Source organism: Elgaria multicarinata, chromosome 9 (assembly GCF_023053635.1).
Source record: "Elgaria multicarinata webbii isolate HBS135686 ecotype San Diego chromosome 9, rElgMul1.1.pri, whole genome shotgun sequence".
NCBI lineage: Eukaryota > Metazoa > Chordata > Lepidosauria > Squamata > Anguidae > Elgaria > Elgaria multicarinata.
The window spans coordinates 13324499-13338992 of NC_086179.1; the positions used below are offsets into that span (position 1 = coordinate 13324499).

Below are 14494 nucleotides of genomic sequence, written 5' to 3' on the forward strand. Positions count from 1 at the left end.
AAAATGGTATGACCCAGTGGCTCCCCTGAACATTTGTTCTGGCACTTGCACAGGTATACCAGGCAAACCACACAGTATGTTCCCCGATGAACGCAGACAGGGTGGGATTAATTTTCACGCCTGCAAACACCTTAACACCCACGGTGTCGTTATCACTGAGAAAGCTGCTCACAAGTATCCTGGTGCTGTTGATGGAAGCAGGTCTGGTTCTTATAGTCAGAATTATCCCCTCTTTCAAGAAGAGTTTGCTTAAGAACAAGCCCCCTTGCCCTCTTCCAGATTATTTGGGTGGGTTCCCCTCCCCGCTCGAAGCACTGTTATCTTTGAAGACATTTGGCACCAGGCAGTGAAAGTGGTGCTGGTGGTGAGCAAGCAGCCCTTATGTTTTCCAGGAGCTGCCAAGATACTGGTGTGCAGGAAAAATAATTAATATAGATGCCAGTAGAATGTGATTCCCTCCTCCTCCTCCTCCTCCTTTTTTTTTTTTTTTGCTTAGGTTTGGTGGCAAATCATTGACAGGAAAAGGGAACTGCGTTACACAAAATGTGTTTAGCAATGAGGATTGCCAAGTTGCAGTTTTATAATGGGGAACATAACCGAAAAAGAGGAGAGACAGTGGGTTGCTATTATTTTTAGAGCTGTGTGCAAGGGGCCTCCTGAAATTCTGCACCTTATTCTGATGACCCTACCACCACCTTGTGTTTATAAAATGGAAGGAGGAGGAGGAGGAGGAGGAGAAGGAGGATGAAGAAGAAGGAGGAGGAGGAGGAGGAGAAGGAGGATGAAGAAGGAGGAGGAGGAAGGAGAAGGAGGAGGAGGAGAAGGAGAAGGAGGATGAAGAAGGAGGAGGAGGAGGAGGAGGAGGAGGAAGAGAAGGATGATGAAGAAGAAGGAGGAGGAGAAGGAGGATGAAGAAGAAGGAGGAGGAGGAGAAGGAGAAGGAGGAGGAGGAGGAGGAGGATGAAGGAGAAGGAGGAGGAAGAGAAGGAGAAGGAGAAGGAGGATGAAGAAGGAGGAGGAGGAGGAGAAGGAGGATGAAGAAGAAGGAGGAGGAGGATGAAGAAGAAGGAGGAGGAGGAAAAGGAGAAGGAGGATGATGGAGGAGGAGGAGGAGGAGGAAGAGAAGGATGATGAAGAAGGAGGAGGAGGAGGAGAAGGAGGATGAAGAAGGAGGAGGAGGAGGAGGAGGAGGAGAAGGAGAAGGAGGATGAAGGAGGAGGAGGAGGAGGAAGAGGTGATTGGCTAGGTCGGGTGTCCCTTGGGCTTTTGGGGCACTGGACCCCAACCCCAACTGCTGCCTTGTATTACTTTGCACTCCTATTTTTTATTTGTGTGATTGATTATTGTGTCATTGTTGTTTTACTGTCCTAATCCTATATTAGCTGCCCTGGGAGACTACTGTCTAAAGAGTGGGGTATAGATCTGCTAAATAAAATAAGACACAATAAAATAGTTCCTGGTAGCTGGAATTTATTAAGGAAGTGGCTGTGAATTCAATATCATATATTTTAGCGATGTATATACGTTGCTGACATTGCAGATGGTCAATTCCGGGTGTCAGTGTGCAAGCCTGTAGGTTTCGGTGGGCGGGGAGGGGCTGCCCCCCTAAATTTTTCCTGCCACACATTTTTTAAAAAAACAAACCCACAAATAATTAAAAAAAACACTTTACATTTTTGTCTTTAAACAGCCTGCAAACCAGATGAACTGTTTTGGGCAGCCCCTCCCCCGAGAACATTTTGCTTGGCTCTGGTCCTGCCCATATGTCTGACTTTATAGGTGACAGTCCTAAGAACATAAGAAGTTACATGCTGGATCAGACCAAGGGTCCATCTAGTCCAGGACTCTGTTCACGCAGTGGTCAACCAGCCATCGGCCAGGGACCAACAAAACAGAACATGGTGCAACAGCACCCTCCCACCCATGTTCCCCAGCAACTGGTGCACACAGGCTTACCGCCTCGGATACTGGAGGTAGAACATAACCATCAGGGCTAGTAGCCTTTGATAGCCTTCTCCTCCAGGAATTTATCCAACTCCCTTTTAAAGCCATCCAAATTGGTGGCCATCACTACATTTTGAAAAGCTGTCCAGTCCATGTTTGGCTTAAATAACAACAAGAAGGGTGAGAAATCAGGGCCTTGAAGTTGCCCAACAACAGTAAGCATCTTGACAGCAGGCTGAGCAAGGCACACAGAACACCACCATCATGAGTTGTGTTGCATTTCCCTTTAAATAGATAGTAATCAATGCTAAATTTGCATGTATACATCTAAATTAACCCATGAAAAACAGTGTCCTTTTTGTCGTCTTCTCTTTTGTGTGTGTGATGCTTTCTCTCTCTCCCTTTTTTTTGGGGTGATGGTGGTGAAGGTGTACACCTACATGGTTACCCTGGGTCAATAACAGGTAGCACAGTTAGGTCTTCTACCTTCTACTGACTGCAACTCAACAGGTAATGTACAGCAAATGGTTTCCCCTCCTTATAGGAAAGGGGGGAAATATCTAGGCTGTGTTATGCTAGACAGCACGCACAGCGATACCATTCTGTAACCTCAAAAAGTCCCTTTCTATATCTGTCCCACAAAGATATACGGCCGTGAAGTCTATGTCATTAACAATAACTTAAGTATGTTATCTTTTGGTCCACAGTTTCCCATGGTTTATTAATGGTATAACACATTAATTCTCCTTACAAGAGTGACCTTTACAACTCCAGTCATCCTCACAGCTTTTATCCAATTACATTATCACTCATTACAGGTACAGCCTTTCAAAATCTACATTTCCTTGGACGGGAGGGGGAGAAACGGCAAGCATTCCAAATAGGAAAGATAGCAGAAAATGGGAAAGAAAAGATTTTATCGGGAAAATTAAGAAGAGTGTGCAGCTGTTCTGAGGTTGGTCAAATCTGCTTAGAGTGCTTTAGCCTGTTGTAGAGCAGTAAATCTGGGATGTGTTTGTAGGTTTACTCCATCAGTTCCCTGGCGCCCTTTTGTGTATGCTGGAGTTCCCAATGTCACCTATGCACATGCAACGCTCCATCCCTTTCATGAGTTTTATTTATTTATTTGTTACATTTATATACCGCCCTATAGCCAAAGCTCTCTGGGCGGTTTACAAAAGTTAAAAACAGTAAATATTAAACGTATACAATTTTTTTTTAAAAAAACCCTACAACTCCCATCATCCCCAACAATTGGTCATGCTGGCTGGGGCTGATGGGCCTTGTACTCTAAAGATGCAGAGAAGGGGAGAAGTTGAGAGCTAGCATTATACAGAACCACTTTTTATTAGGGATATTTTATTAGGGATGTTGTGGGACTGCCTCTGAAAAATCCATGGAAACTTCAAGTGGTTCAGAATGCAGCAGCTCAGTTATAATCTCATCTGCAGTGTTCAGATTCTATTACTTTTTAACTGACGACAGTTCGCTTCTGGGCCTTTAAGGCCCTAAACAGTCTAGGACCAGGATGACTTAGGAGCAGCCTGCTTCCGTAGTGAAAAAAAGTAGGGTTGCTCCAATTTAAAGTGCTTCCAATGTTCAAAAAGCACTCTATAAATTAAGGCTGAGGGGAACTGGCAACCCATAATTTGCTACCCACCATTTGTGGGTGGTGAAAACGGAGGAGGCATTTGATCTATTGCAGGGGAGGGGGGAGGCTATATAAAAATCTGGCCATAGAAAACATTTGACTTGAAAATGTGGGGGGGGGGATGAGAAAGGGTGCCCTAAATCTTAGGGCTGATGGGTGTGGGACAGTGAATCTTCCCAAACAACCAAAGAAATTGTACAGAAAAAGTAAAATATTTATATTTGCTGTTGTTCCCCGCCTCGATCAGAATGGAGAGAGGCGGATAAGAAATAAAAATTATTATTATTATTATTATTATTATTATTATTATTATTATTATTATTTAAAAGAATAAAAGGGACCACCGTCAGTGCCAAACATAAAGGGTTAGGGGCTGAAGTGTGTGGAGATGTTGACTGCCCCCTATCAGCCCTCAGTATTGGGGAACTCTTTTTCACTCCCCTGTTTTTTAACCCAGCTATTTTTCATAGAGACCTTTTGGCTCAATCCCCAAGACTCACTCTCTTTTTTAAATGAAAAGGTGAAAATTTAAGGCAGGGGCCTGCATTAATCCCTGAAGGAGCCAGGCCCTCCCAGGTTTCCTTCCCCATCAGCAGGGAAGTACGAGAAATTTGTTTCCATTTGCTTTTGAACAGGATTTACCCACTCCGCACTTTCTGGACTGAACGTGGACTTGGACGCAATCTGTGGTCGAAGCCCTTGCGTTTCCAACCTCGGACTGTGATTTTCAGGCTCCAAAAATGCGTTCGACAGCATGCATACATTTGAACACTGCACATAAAAAAATTGTGCATTTTTGAAAACTATGCAAAACTATGCTTTCATCAATGGGAGAAGAATGCATACATTCCAAAGACGTGCACAATTCTTCCTTAGATTTGTCAAAATACATGTTAAAATACACATAGATTTTCATGTGACAAGAAAACAACAATGACATAAGAACATCAGAAGAGCCCTGCTGGATCAGACCAAGGTCCATCTATTCCAGCATTCTGTTCACACAGTGGCCAACCAGCCATTGACCAGGGACCCATAAACACGACATGGTGCAACAGCACCCTCCCACCCATGCTCTCCAGTATCTGGTGTATATAGGCTTACTACCTCTAAAACTGGAAGTAGCACAAAGCTTGCAGTCTGAAACAGACTCGAGTTGGAATGAGCCTTGAGATCAAATTCGGAAATTCCATCAAGCTCGGGTTTTGCTCGTTCACACATCCCTACTCATCAGGATCTGACAACTGGGCTCCTTTGCCAACAATGAAAGGAAGAAAACTTACCTATTGTGTTGACTCTGGCTGAAGGACTCGCTAACGTTGCCGGCATGGAAGATTTAAGTGAGCTGCTCCCGCTGTTTATTCTCAGCGCCGGCATGTGAGGAGAGGTGGGCGATGTGGGAGACTTGCTGTCAGTTGTCTTGGGTTTTGCCGAGAGGTTCAGTGGCTGGGCCACGTCATCCTAAAACGGGCACAAGAAGACCAAGCAGGTGAGGCCAATGCTGCTGGCGTTATTTCTTTCACATTGTCAGAGACAAAACGGATTCCTTCAGATGTTTCATAGGGGCATTAAAAAAAATGTCAAGCAGTGTTGGGTGCAATGCCACTGTGCTTCTTTTGATGGGGGAGAGAACGCCCTATTAAGATGGTAGTTGTGCTGCTTGGTTTAGTAAGCCTACTCTAACAGCTAAGTGTATTACTCTATCACACTGAAGAACAACTAAAACTCCAAACAGACACTACTGAATTCAGTGGAGGCTGGTGGCTACGATGTCAGTGGGGTGGTGAATCTGCACTAGGTTTCAGTTAGAACTCTAATAATAATAAAAATAATAAAATTTATTTCTTACCCGCCTCTCCATTTTGATGGAGGTGGGGAACGACAGTAAACATAAAATACACAAAACTGAATTAAGGATATAATATGCATTGTTAAAATATCCCACAACATTCTAAAAACATCCTAAAATCCCCCTGGATAGGCCTGCTGGAAGAGAACAGTCTTGATGGCTTTTTTGAATGCTACTAGACTGTCAAGTTGATGAGTCTCCTCCTAAAGAAGCCATCCCCTGTGAGGAGGTCAACTGTATAATGTGTGCCTATACCTATCTACAACAGTAACCCTGATTGATCACCGAAGAAGATACTGAATACACATTAAAACTATGGGATGCCTATATTAGCTGAACTTTAGCCCTACTCAGACACTATCTGAACGGGTTATATTTGCCACATGTGCTGGGACAGGGCTGCACTGCTGAGTAGCTTTGCTCCCAGTGTGGTGTCACGACAGCTCTGCTCATAGGTGATACGCATAAGCCTGCAGTGCAAAAGCCTTCAGCAGAGAGATCTTTGTGCATTTACCTGTACGTATCCAATTCAGAACTACTCCAATCGTACAGGGTTCCGAATTGCATTGAAGCATCCACGTATAGAGCTATAGGTGCGAATGCCTCCCCCACTGCAGGTGCTGCGCTGTATCCACGGATCCCAATGGGTGGAGCTACAATGTGATGCATTTTGGGGGCGGGCCTGCTTGGCACAGCCCTGTCCCAGCTTGCATGGCGAGCATATCTGCTTGAGATAATGCCTAAATAGGGCTTCTCATATTCACTAATCTGTTCTACTGCATATATTGCAAGATCTGGATCTAATTTTCAAAGAAGATATGGCAGAACTATGGGAGTATATAATACCTAAGTCTCACATTGCTTGGGATAGTTGACAATAGTTAAGGCACAAATCTCTTCATTTTCCAAAAGAGGCCATTCATCATATAAGCGTAACATGCTGATCTTTTAGCCTTCATCTCAGAGCTCTGTTTAAAGAGCATTCCTTGAATCTGAGCACTGAAAATACACATTTCTTCAACTTCATTTGCAAAGCTTTGATCTCCCTCTCTTGAGGTGATGATATCATGAATCTGATGCTGCAAAAGGGGATTCTGAACATGGGCTGAGAACATCCCTGAACTGCGCAAGGCTTCGCCACGCATGCACTGAGATCTAGTGAGCACCACAACGTCAGGTGGGGATAGCCTCTGGCCATGCTAGGCCTCACCATCCATGTGCAGATGCCATCCTGTACTCTGTTGGAAAGGTGACACTGAAATACAGAAGTCTTCTGGATACTGCATTGTAGCCCAAAGCATGGGCAGGTTGGAATCACTTTATTCCAAAACTACCCAGAGAACACACCAGTTCAGGGTGAGGTCTTTTTTGTAGGTTTTTTTTTTTTTTAGTCCTTTGTTTTAAAATTCTTTTTTTTCTCCATATCTCCCCTCTGGCTTCTTTTAATTTGTCAATTGGCAGGAGAGGAGAGCAGTTTAAGGGACATGGATTTGTATGGATCTTCAGGATGGGGTGACCTATAGGTCCAAACACATAGCATTCATAAGGAGCACAACAGAGCCCGCTGGCCATGTAAGCACATGGCCACATGGGCAGGCAACATGAGGGGCCATTACATGGAATGCATGGTCGACGTCTGCTTCCCATCCACGCCTGCAATATGGCACAATGATGGTGAGCTGCATGGGGATATAATTATACTGAGCCACCCAGAGCTTCGGCTATTGAGCAGTATAGAAATGGGGTAAATAAATCAATAAAATACAAAATAAGAGGCACACATACATAAGAAGAGCCCTGCTGGGCCAGACCAAGGTTCTATCCAGCCCAGCGTTCTGTTCACACAGTGACCAATCATAGAATAGTAGACTTGGAAGGGGTATATAAGGCCATCGAGTCCAACCCCCTGCTCAAGGCAGGAATCCACCTTCAAGCATCCCTGACAGATGGTTGTCCAGCTGCCTCTTGAAGGCCTCTAGTGTGGGAGAGCCCACCACCTCCCTAAGTCATTGGTTCCATTGCCGTACTGCTCTTACAGTCAGGAAGTTTCTCCTGATGTCCAGCCGGAATTTGGCTTCCTGTAACTTGAGCCCATTATTCCGTGTCCTGCACTGTGGGATGATCGAGAAGAGACCCTGTCCCTCCTCTGTGTGACAACCTTTCAAGTATTTAAAGGGTGCTATCATGTCTCCCCTCAGTCCTCTCTTCTCCAGGCCCAGTTCTTTCAGTATCTCCACATAGGGCTTTGTTTCCAGACTCCTGATCATCCTCGTTGCCCTCCTCTGAACACGTTCCAGCTTGTCTGCATCCTTCTTGAAGTGTGGTGCCCAGAACTGGATACAATGTAATACAAGCAGGACATGGTGCAACAGCACCCTCCCACCCATGTTCCCCAGCAACTGGTGCACGTAAGCTTATTGCATCTGATACTGGAGGAGTAAGGATAGGCGAACTCCCCCGAGTCTTGTTTGTGCCCTGCTCACCAGAGTCTCGACAAGCCACCACATGGTCCGTGAGCACCCAGCGAGACTTCCCAGGACCACACCAGAAGAGATGGATTGGTGGTGAAGTTCATTATTATTATTATTATTATTATTATTATTATTATTATTATTATTTATTTATTTATTTATATAGCACCATCAATGTACATGGTGCTGTACAGAGTAAAACAGTAAATAGCAAGACCCTGCCGCATAGGCTTACAATCTAATAAAATCGTAGTAAAACAATAAGGAGGGGAAGAGAATGCAAACAGGTACAGGGTAGGGTAAGCAGGCACAGGGTAGGGAAAAACTAACAGTAGAAAGTAACAGTTCACCCAAGACTAGTTTGAATATTCAACCATACTGAACTCATGTAACCTGGATTCTCTTCCTAGACCATGCAGTGGTGCCAGTTCATCTAAATCAAGCAAATACCACCAGAAAAGCCTAGCAGGCAACAGACTTTAATCAATGGGAGAAGTATGTGTACAGTTTAAAGACACACAATTGATGTAAAATTCTACCTCTTCCCTCCGAAATTTAGGGCATAAAAACTTAGAGCAGGTAATTGTAGGACATTTCTCTGCCTAAAGATTGCAACCTGAGGCCCTATTCACATGCAAGGAAGGGGTGGTTTGGGGAACTATGGAGAGGGGAGGAATAAGAAAACCACTGTACAGGGGCCTGCCAAATGAGTAGGAACCATGGGGTGCCCCGTGGTTTCGCTGCTCCCTCTGTAGTAACTGCTCATACCTCCACGGCAGGATCTACACTATTCGTTACACCGTTGTTTAAGTGCATTGTTGCGTCCTCCCTTGCTACGTTACAAAATGCAACTTGAGCCCAGTCAATTGAAATACCTTTTCTTCTATCGTTTTACCCGGGCACACTCTTCTTTAGAACGTTCTTCATTATGCTCATACCGGCTCTGAAGTAAACCTCCTTCTTCCGGTGACTCTGAGCTAGACCTGCCGGGATAAGCCGGCAGGGAGGCGGGGCGACGCGTAGGGACGAGGGAAGCCCTGCAGCGTCTTAAAGGGGCCACGTGCACCCCGAAAGATAAGCGGTTTTTAAAAAAAATTAAGCCTCTGTCCCCTCTTTCACCGCCCTCCCTCCCCCTCCCCCTCATCGCGTTGTGCCAGCTCTCCCTCCCCTCGTCTAGAAAAGCCCTCACTTGTCCTAATCAGGAAGCAAAGACCATGGTCACGAGACATGACTTTGAAAGACGGCATTGAATACAACGAAAGGTTGGGGCACATTGTTAGTTTTAAAACGATTTTAACAGAAAGTGGAACGGTTTTAAAAGTCAGAAGAAACGCAACAACAACAGCATCACGTGACTGCTGACGTCATCTCTGCCAACTTGTTACGTTTCATCTAGACAAGTGTAGACGGGCTCCATGTAGTTTACCCACGTATCCTGGCTTCCTCCATGGCGAGAACGGGCTTCCAGCAGCCACTCCATTAAAAAAAGAAGAAGAAGAGAGAAAATGGCCACATAACCATAGAAATAGTTTGCGGTGGCAAGAGCACCACTAGAAGTGGCAGTCACTCTTGCTGTCAGACTCTATGGTCTGTCTTTTTTTTTTTTTAAGAGAATGGAGCAATCTAACCATGGGGATCCCATCAGATGATATGGGAACCACCATGGACTTCTGCTTACCCCACTGCAAAAAGTGGCTAGTGCACATGGGTAGTTGGACTATCATGGGGGGGGGGGACAAAAACGTCCACCACACGCCATGCTAAGCCTCCATGGATCACTTTTGGTGGCTTAGCATGATGTTTGAACAGGTATATTAGTACTGCTGTTGGGTTTAAAAGGAGCTCTGAACTTTCTTTCTTTCTTTCCTTTTCTTAAAGATGATGAGTTGTTTTAATTGGTTTTCACTGTGTATTTTTTTTAAAATCCTCTGTACATAGCCCTGGGCATTTGGGCAAGAGAAAAGGCGATTTATAAATGTTAAATACAAACAAGCCTCATTATGTCTTGCCATCTCATAAAGTATACATGAAGGAGACGTCCCCAGACATTACCATGCCGATGCAAGAGGAACATGCGTCAGCCATTCCTCTTCTCTCCTGTGCTAAATCTTGGTTGCACGAGGCCAGAGGAGTGAGCTTAACCAGCCAATGTAGTTTCGCTCATCTTGGGGTCGGTTCACACCTCGATGCTTACTGCCTGATTTCTCAGGATTTGATGGCTCAGCCTTCGACGGCTGGCAGCGGAATGTGTGAAATGATCCCACTGAACAGGGGACAGCTCGGTTCATTGCTCCATGACTTGCATGTGTGAAAATGTACATCGTGTGTGGCGTTCGGGATCTCAAACCAAGGGCTCTGGTTGAAGGGTGCAGACACCTTACCCTGGTATCACTGGGGGAGTTCTCAGAGAGAAGAACCTTTCAGCCTGATTTCTGCTACGTTGTGACACAACCCATGTAACAGGCAGAGACGGACACTACTGCCTTGTGTTGGCCGCAGCAGACTCTGAGTGCAGAGACTAGCCAAAAAGCAAAGTAATGAAACCAGCAAAGGTTTCAGTCCAATGGGTTCAGGCTAAGGAAGGAATGCTCAAGATAGTAGGCAAAGTTAGGCAGTCAGATACATTACGCAGTCCAGAAGCAGAGTCAAGAAGGAGTTCAAGGGTCACTAGCACAGATGGCCAACCACAAGGCAAGATCAGGAATACAAGGTACTGGAGCTGATAGAACAATGTTGTTTTAGCACTGGCTAGGCAGCCACTGAAGGCTTTTCATGCCAGAGTCTGCTGTGCCCCACCCAGAGCCCAGCCGCAGCACATTAGAGTGCTCTGGTCAGAGCCCTATTCATGAGGAATCACTTTCTCCTTAGGAGTCCTTCTTTGCAAGCAACCACTCCTCTTCATGGGAGCTCTACTGGCTTGTCACTTCAGGCGATTATGCTCCTGGGCCCCCCCTGGGGGGGTTGCTCCCCCCCCTGATGGGAATGGTCTTGCAGCTATCTCCCCTGAAGGCCAAGACTCCTCCTGGTCTGCTGACAGTGTCTAGGGCGACCATATGGAAAGAAGGACATGGCTCCTGTATCTTTAACAGTTATATTGAAAAGGGAATTTCAGCAGGTGTCCTTGGTATGAATGCAACACCTGGTGAAACTCCCTCTTCATCACAACAGTTAAAGCTGCAAGAGCACTGCCCTCTTTTGTATCTGGTCACCCTAGCTAGAGGGCAGGGCTCGTGCAGCTTTAACTGTTGTGATGAAGAGGGAGTTTCACCAGATGCTGCATGCATACCAAGGACACCTGGTGAAATTCCCTTTTCTATGCAACTGTTAAAGATACAGGAGCCCAGTCCTCCTTTTCATAGGGTCAGCCTATATTGGTTGATGCAGCGCCATCATATGATGGGCAGGCATGTACATTCTGTCCTGAAGTACATTCTGTCCTGAAGCTTTATGTGGGGAGAGGTTTGAGTACCTCTATTTCAAATTCTGTCGATAAATGCCATTTTCCCCCAGCCATCGCTCTGTGTAAGATGAAAGACTTCGAGGCCCGCTGGCCTTAAATCATGCCATTAACTTTATTTTTATTTCTTTTGTCAAATGTATAACACACCGACGCTGTCACAGAAAGCCTTCGAGGGGGCTGTGCGCTGGCGTGCCGCAAATGGAAGGCGCAAGTTAAGCAGAGGGACTTCGCATTGTGTTGTATCGTCTGACTGGGAGCCATGCTGAAATGACCTGGCACAAGCACAGCCGCGGCTGTTCTGCTAAAGAGGCTTTCCGTGACCTCTGGGAACACATCCATCACACATTGCAGCCTGTTTAAATGACCTTGATGGTAAGAAATTACAGCCAAAGCCAGACAGATACAAGAAGCCACAGAGGGAGGGTGGTGGTTTTTTTAAAAAAAAGGAAACGAAATAATAATGCACCCCGTCCGCTTAGGAAACAAAGCCCCAGACCTCCTCGCCCCCTCTCTCCATTCCCCCCTTTCCACAGAGATCTTCATTTCATCATAAATGCACAATACGGTGCATTTCCTGGCACATCTGGGGCCGTAGACAATTGCGCCATTGTCCTTTGCTGAACAATACTGCCAGTCACTGGCTTATCTACTGAGTCGCGAGCTTATCCCAAAAACGTCTGACCGGTAAATATATCAATAATGGATGTCCAGTGGCAACTGGCACACGCACAGGAAAGCCTTCTCCATCACTGCCTCCAGAGGCTGGAGTGGTCTCCCCCACATCCAAAAGAAAACTGTACGCATGCACTGGCGTTTTCTCTCTCTCCCCCTTGCTCTTATCCCGTAAGCAGCCCTGAAATTACCAGCCCTGAAACGAAGAAGCGGGGAGGTAGCGGCAGTTGTGAAATATGTTGTGTAAATGAATTATGCTGCTGATATTATCCTCCCTGATGGAATAATTGTATTAAATTAAGCAGGGATGTTCACATGACAGGATGGGGGAATTAGATAATTCTCCTCCACAGCACCGGCAGCTCCCCCCCCCCACGCCCCATCACACCCCACCCCCACTGCTCCACTCTGTTTGCCTCCCCCTCGCCTTTCTCAAGTGCTGATGAAGAATAATGTGTCTCTTTCTCTCAATGAGGAAATTTATGCTTCTGCAGAGACACTACAGATAGGCCAAAAATAAAATTTAAAAAACAGAGGAGGGGAAGCAGAGGCGGAAAGGTGTGCCTACGGGGAAGGTAATGACGAACACCTGTCCTTCAGAATTCACCAGCACACCACTATCCATACATTCAATCATGTCCCTCCTTATTACCCCTTTTTTCCTGAGTAGGGTGACCATATGAAAAGGAGGACAGGGCTCCTGTATCTTTAACAGTTGTGTAGAAAAGGGTGTCATTGGTACGCATGCAGCACCTGGTGAATTTCCCTCTTCATCACAACAGGTAACGCTGCAGGAGTATAGCTAGAGTGACCAGATACAAAAGAGGACAGGGCTCCTGCAGCTTTAACTGTTGTGATGAAGAGGGAATTTCACCAGGTGCTGCATGCGTACCAATGACACCTGTTGAAATCCCCTTTTATCTACAACTGTTAAAGATGCAGGAGCCCTGTCCTCTTTTCCATATGGTCACCCTATTCTTGAGCAAAAAAGCCTCCCCCAATCCTTTAAATCTTTAGGAAAATGGCTCCTCGATAGTTTTGATTGCACTTTTCTGTACTTCTTTTCCCTTGCTCAGCCTCTATGATATCTTGTTTAGCGATGGGGCGAATACTTTAAGTCTAGCCTCACTAGTTACGAACCTTGCTGCTGCAGTGTTTGAAGGGCACACGTGCATTGCCACAGGCATACCTGAAACACACAATCCTTATCCCTCAAATATGGGGCGGGCGGGCGGGGAGAGGAGGGTTTCATGACTAAAAGGGGAAAGGCATTAGAATGTCCACGTGCACATTGCATTCAAACAGTATGGCAGAGATATAGAATATATCTGCATATTTTGAGAGACGGCAATGAAGATTGGTCTAGGGGCCAATGATGCCCCCCTGAAGTTCCCCAGAAGCCACACCCCCTTTCCCATGTCACACAATGGTTCTCACTCTCCACCCACCACGGCTTGAGCACCTATGTTATTCAATGGTTTCCTGGTTTTTCGAGATTTCTTCCCCATTCCAAAAGGTCGACATGCTTCTCTCCTAAGGCTTAGTTACTGGCAGTAAGAGGCTTAAACTGAAACATGCTGGTGTTTTTAGTATTTTGACTCCACTCCTTTTGTCCTGGGCTTGGTGCCCCTTCCTTGGGCACGGCCTGCCATTGGGAAGTGGCCCCTGAAACCTTCTCCAAATTCTGCCCTCGAATTCCTTGCCAAAAGTGGTTCAACGTCCCAGTGTTAGAATGTTGGACTACGGCTAGAAAGACCAAGGTTCAAGTGCCCATGAAGCTCACTGGGTGGCCTTAGGCTAGTCACTATGGCCTTAGTTAGACCAGGCTATATCCCAGGGCAAACCCCGGTATCATCCCTGTGCATCCACATGACGCACAGAGGATCCCGGGATCAGGGAGGGATCATCCCTCCCTTGCCCCGGGATAGAGCCCTATACTTTGGGCCTGCTTTTTCTGCGGTCGCCGGCTCAGCCCGGGATTGCGGAGTGTGTGGCCTGTTTCCATGGGTTTACTTGCACGAAGCTGCGCCCATCAGGGTTAGGGTGGGGGAGCGGGGAAATGAAATGAATTTTTTCAAAAGACTTTCCTTTGCGCACGACTGTTTGTGCGCTCCTATACCTTTAAGAAAATTTTAAAAATGGCGGGTGCGACGCCTCTCTTCCTGAAGGCGTCGCGCCTTACGTGTAAACAAGGGCGAGATCTCGCTTTAATCGCAACGCGAGGTCTCCCCTCCTTTCTCCCGGACTTTCAGGTAGGTCTAGCTAAGGCCTCAGTCTCAGTCTAAACCACCTCGCAGGGTTGTTGTGGGGGTAAAACAGAAGGGTGAGGAATGTGTACAGTGTCTTGAGCTCCTTGGAGAAAATGCAAGAGATAAAAGCAATACGTAATATTCAATTGTTCAAAGGGTACGTTCTGGGGAAAAAACAAGGTCTTAGGCCATTTCTAC

The 14494-nt window shown here is 46.1% G+C and overlaps 1 protein-coding gene across 7 annotated transcripts in view; it reads right to left on the reverse strand.

Annotated features, from left to right (window-relative positions):
- Positions 1–14494, reverse strand: part of SOX5 (SRY-box transcription factor 5) — a 606763-nt gene that overhangs the window by 65641 nt on the left and 526628 nt on the right. For all 7 annotated transcript variants that reach the window (XM_063134784.1, XM_063134786.1, XM_063134785.1 and 4 more), the window contains one exon: positions 4879–5056. In XM_063134784.1, the coding sequence (XP_062990854.1) occupies positions 4879–5056 (178 nt within the window). The remainder of the gene's footprint in view (positions 1–4878; positions 5057–14494) is intronic.